The sequence below is a fragment of the Ipomoea nil genome, unplaced genomic scaffold (assembly GCF_001879475.1).
Source record: "Ipomoea nil cultivar Tokyo-kokei standard unplaced genomic scaffold, Asagao_1.1 scaffold0482, whole genome shotgun sequence".
NCBI classification, from domain to species: domain Eukaryota; kingdom Viridiplantae; phylum Streptophyta; class Magnoliopsida; order Solanales; family Convolvulaceae; genus Ipomoea; species Ipomoea nil.
The window spans coordinates 2,208,370-2,212,856 of NW_017616910.1; the positions used below are offsets into that span (position 1 = coordinate 2,208,370).

General features: G+C 37.4%; 1 protein-coding gene across 2 annotated transcripts; it reads left to right on the top strand.

The window, feature by feature from the left end:
- The first annotated feature begins 603 nt into the window (after nucleotides 1-603).
- On the top strand, nucleotides 604-3,389 carry LOC109173777 (probable WRKY transcription factor 26). 2 transcript variants are annotated; one of them, XM_019323076.1, is made up of 5 exons: nucleotides 604-1,026; nucleotides 1,157-1,297; nucleotides 1,650-2,269; nucleotides 2,371-2,532; nucleotides 2,628-3,389. In XM_019323076.1, the coding sequence occupies exons 1-5, from the start codon at nucleotides 694-696 to the stop codon at nucleotides 3,055-3,057; spliced, it is 1,686 nt and encodes a 561-aa protein (XP_019178621.1). In that variant the 5' UTR covers nucleotides 604-693; the 3' UTR covers nucleotides 3,058-3,389. The 2 variants fall into 2 exon arrangements, with proteins under 2 accessions (XP_019178621.1, XP_019178622.1); XM_019323077.1 differs by having other exon boundaries at nucleotides 605-1,026; nucleotides 1,653-2,269.
- Nucleotides 3,390-4,487: the final 1,098 nt, after the last annotated feature.

Below are 4,487 nucleotides of genomic sequence, written 5' to 3' on the forward strand. Positions count from 1 at the left end.
CCCAGTTAAAACCATTTTCACTTATTATTATTATTATTATTATTATTATGAGATTTGTAATAATATTGCTACTTCATTATGAGATGCTAGATCATGATTATACTAATGGTTTTATTTTAAAATGTTATTTTTTTTTAAAAGACAAAATGTTAAATTTTAATATGTAAACACACTAATTTAAATTTTATAAAGATGTCCTTTTAGTCTTTTTACATTTATCAGTTTATCAAAAAATTAATTTTACTAAACACTTTCAATTATAAGAGCTAGTTTAATGGCTCTTCAGTTTTCAACTCCTAGCTTATAGTTTTTCAGCTTTCAACCCCTAGCTTATAGCTTTTCAGCTAGGTTTGTCAAACAGAGCTTATATATTAATATAAGTTTGTCTGAGAAGAATTAAAATTTAAAAGTAATATATGATTTCTTAAAATGTGAAATTAAGGTATGATAAAAAGCACACTTACTTTTTATCTTCTTTTATTATCATTTTTTAATTTTTAATTTTTGAGTGGGAATGACACTGAATTTTTTGTGTGCGAACGGTACACGCTATTATTTGCGTGAAAAAGGGAAGTCTTGGCGAATGCGTATTCATTTTCACTTCTTTCATCGTCTTCATAACCCCCACCCTCCCCCAACTCCCCACCAAACGCCTCTTCTCATTTTCTTCTCTTCTCTTTTCCTCTCCTTTTAATGGCTGCTTCTTCTGGTACAGTGGACGCCTCAACCGTTTCTTCATCTTTCTCTTTCTCAACCGCCCCCTCTTCATTCATGTCCACCTCCTTCACTGACCTCCTCGCTTCCGACGACTATCCCTCCACCGCCGCCGGCGCCTCTGCGAGCAGAGGGCTCGCTGATCGGATAGCGGAGAGGACTGGGTCCGGTGTGCCCAAGTTTAAGTCTTTGCCTCCGCCGTCTCTGCCGCTCTCTCCGCCGTCCGTCTCGCCGTCCTCCTACTTCGCTTTTCCTCCTGGGTTGAGCCCCAGTGAGCTCCTCGATTCCCCTGTTCTCCTTTCCTCCTCCAACGTATGAGCCCTTTACTGGTTTCTTGAAAATTTAAGAGAAATCTCTGTTTTCTTCATTTTTGTTTGTTGGTTAGATAATTGGGATGGGTTTTCTGATTTTGTTGTTCCCCTTTTGTGCTCTCTGTGTGCAGATTTTGCCATCTCCAACAACTGGGACTTTTCCTGCTCTGAACTTCAACTGGAAGAATGATTCTAACACAACCCAGGAAGATGTTAAGCAAGAAGATAAAGGATACCCAGATTTCTCTTTCCAGACCAACTCTGTTTCAATGGTGGGTGCTTTGAAATTCATCTTGTATTTTCACTCCTGTTTGTTATAACTTTCTTAATTCTTGCACACAAAAGTGAAGTCCCTAGACCCAAGCGCCCCAGAATTGTAGAGGAATAATCACAGTGATATATATACATAGAGAGAGAGAGAGAGAGAGCTAGGCTAAATCTTTGACTTGGTTGATGCTAATTCAGTAGACTTTTGCAAGGAATAGATCTTAGCAAAAACAGTAACTCCATATGATCTTGTTGAGTTACAGTTCTTAGTGCTGTTCCTTGCTTAGATGTGTTTTGTGTTGATAAAATTGTTTTGTTAAGATAAAAGACTCAGCTTTGTTGCATCTTTGGGGTCAGCAGACATTGAATTATGAAGATTCAAAGAGGAAAGATGGGCTATCATCAGAAAAGACAGTTTCTGAATTCAATTCTCTGCAGCAGAGCCTTCCCCCTGTGACTACTTCCACTCAGATGAGCTCTCAAAACTACTCTGAGTATAATCAGTGCTGCCCGCCATCCCAGACGTTGAGGGAGCAGAGGCGATCTGACGATGGGTACAATTGGAGGAAATACGGGCAGAAACAGGTGAAGGGAAGCGAGAATCCCAGAAGTTATTACAAGTGTACTCACCCCAATTGCCCCACGAAGAAGAAGGTCGAGAGGGCTTTGGATGGGCAGATTACCGAGATTGTCTACAAAGGAGCTCACAATCACCCGAAGCCTCAGTCTACTAGGAGATCCTCGTCCTCTACAGCTTCCTCGGCTTCAACCTTAGCTGCCCAGTCTTATAATGCGCCCGCTAGTGAAGTCCCGGATCAGTCGTATTGGTCTAATGGTAATGGGCAGATGGATTCTGTTGCGACGCCAGAGAATTCTTCGATCTCCATCGGGGATGATGAATTCGAGCAGAGCTCTCAGAAGAGGGAGTCCGGGGGAGGAGACGAGTTCGATGAAGATGAACCAGATGCAAAGAGATGGTAACTTATAAGTTATATATTCATATCATACAATTATGGGAAATTGTTGATTACTCAATATTTTCGAGGGTGTTTCTAATGCTATTGAATTCGTTTTGCAGGAAAGTGGAAAACGAAAGCGAGGGAGTTTCTGCACCGGGGAGTAGGACGGTAAGAGAACCGAGAGTTGTAGTTCAAACGACGAGTGATATTGATATTCTCGACGATGGTTATAGATGGAGAAAGTATGGGCAGAAAGTTGTGAAGGGAAATCCCAATCCAAGGTTTGTACAACCTTAATTAATCTTGGTTTCCTAAATTGTCTATCTTTCTTAAATTTGCTGAAAGTTAACTCCCTGGCTGCCATTCTTTTCTATAGGAGCTATTACAAGTGCACGAGCCAAGGTTGTCCGGTGAGGAAACACGTGGAAAGAGCTTCACATGATATCCGGTCGGTGATAACAACCTATGAAGGAAAACACAACCATGATGTTCCTGCTGCCCGGGGGAGTGGCGGCCACGCCCTCAACCGGGGTGCCAATCCTAACAACAATGCGGCTATGGCCATGGCCATTAGGCCTTCGACAATGTCTCTCCAATCTAACTATCCCATCCCAATCCCGAGCACGAGGCCAATCCCGGGAGAAGGCCAAGCGCCTTACGAGATGTTGCAGGGACCGGGAAGTTTTGGGTACTCGGGATTTGGGAACCCGATGAATGGCTACGCGAACCAAATCCAGGACAATGCGTTCTCGAGGGCCAAGGAGGAGCCCAGAGATGACTTGTTCCTGGAGACATTACTAGCTTGATGATTGAAGCTCATCTGCTCATGAACTTTCCTTTTTGTTTACCTTCACCATTTTTATTGGTTTTTTTTTTTTTTTTTTTTTTTTTTTTTTTTTTTTTTTTTGGGTTTTGTGTCTGGGGTAATTGGCAGAAGGTTGATTCATTTGTTCATTTTGCTGTGTATGATTTTTGTATGTATAGTCACAGGAAAATCAGTTCTCTATAGTGCAAGAAGATGGGTATAGAAAATCCCTGATCTCAACTTCAGGTTAGGATTGTAAATCCTCAGTTGAAGAATGTACCATTAAGAAAACATGTTTTTTTTATTAATATATACTTTAATTTTTCTTCTGCATACAATTTGTGAGATTATAATTTTATATATAAAAGAGTGGGTTTAAATGAGAACAAGAGTTAGATTTCAGTTGTCTATTATGTTCTAAAATACGAGATTAATTTTATAATTATTATAAATTTTTAAATTTAAAAAATTAATTATACTATATCCCCGTTGATCTACCTAAATAAAAGATCAAATCAATTTTCACTTTTTTATCTAAAACACACACATTTATGGAGGCTTCTAAATTTACTGCATCAATTATACTCCCTGATGTGATATTTTCACCCGCATGGGCAGCTCAACTGATCATATAGAGGTGAAACTTTGGAAGAATAATTAGGGATCCAGGCAAAGGTCTAGTTTCATGGTTCATGTTGGGGAACCTTAAGGTTGTGATTCAACTTTTTGGAAGAATGAATATGACATTTTTATCATATATATATATATATATATATATATATATATATATATATATATATATATATAGGGAGAGAGAGAGAGAGAGACTATAATCATGAAATGTTATACTAGTGCATGACTTAACTAACAAGGTGCATGTTCTGGTCTGACATAAAAACTTCCAAAAGTCAAAATTTTCTTAGCTGTTTGAACCGACTAAAATATTCCTCCTACCCTTCCCATCTTACTTACCAGAAGGTTTAGATATTAACGTTATTAATTAAATCTTGATATAAAGTATTAATGTGTTTTAAAAAAAAAAAAATTGAATACTATTATAATTGAAATCACGCATCCAATTTTGGTTCGAAAATATAATAGAATTTTGAATTAAATGTTCACATGTCTTGCATCGAAATGATAAATAGACAAAATACCACAAACTCCATCGTTAATAGGAGAAGGTCGACTTATTGAGTTAGTAGTTATGTTTTGTTAATATTGGAGTAGAATATTATATAAGAAAAGTAAATTACGTTATAAAAATGTAATAAGACAAATTTATTCAAAAAATATTAATGAAAATTAAATTTATTATAAAAAATTATATCTTACTCACTCTTCTGTTCAGTTTGTTTAATCTTGTCGTTTTATAATTTTTCTTCTAAAAAAGTTGAATTCTTAAACTTAAGGGTCCATCACGTCTCAACC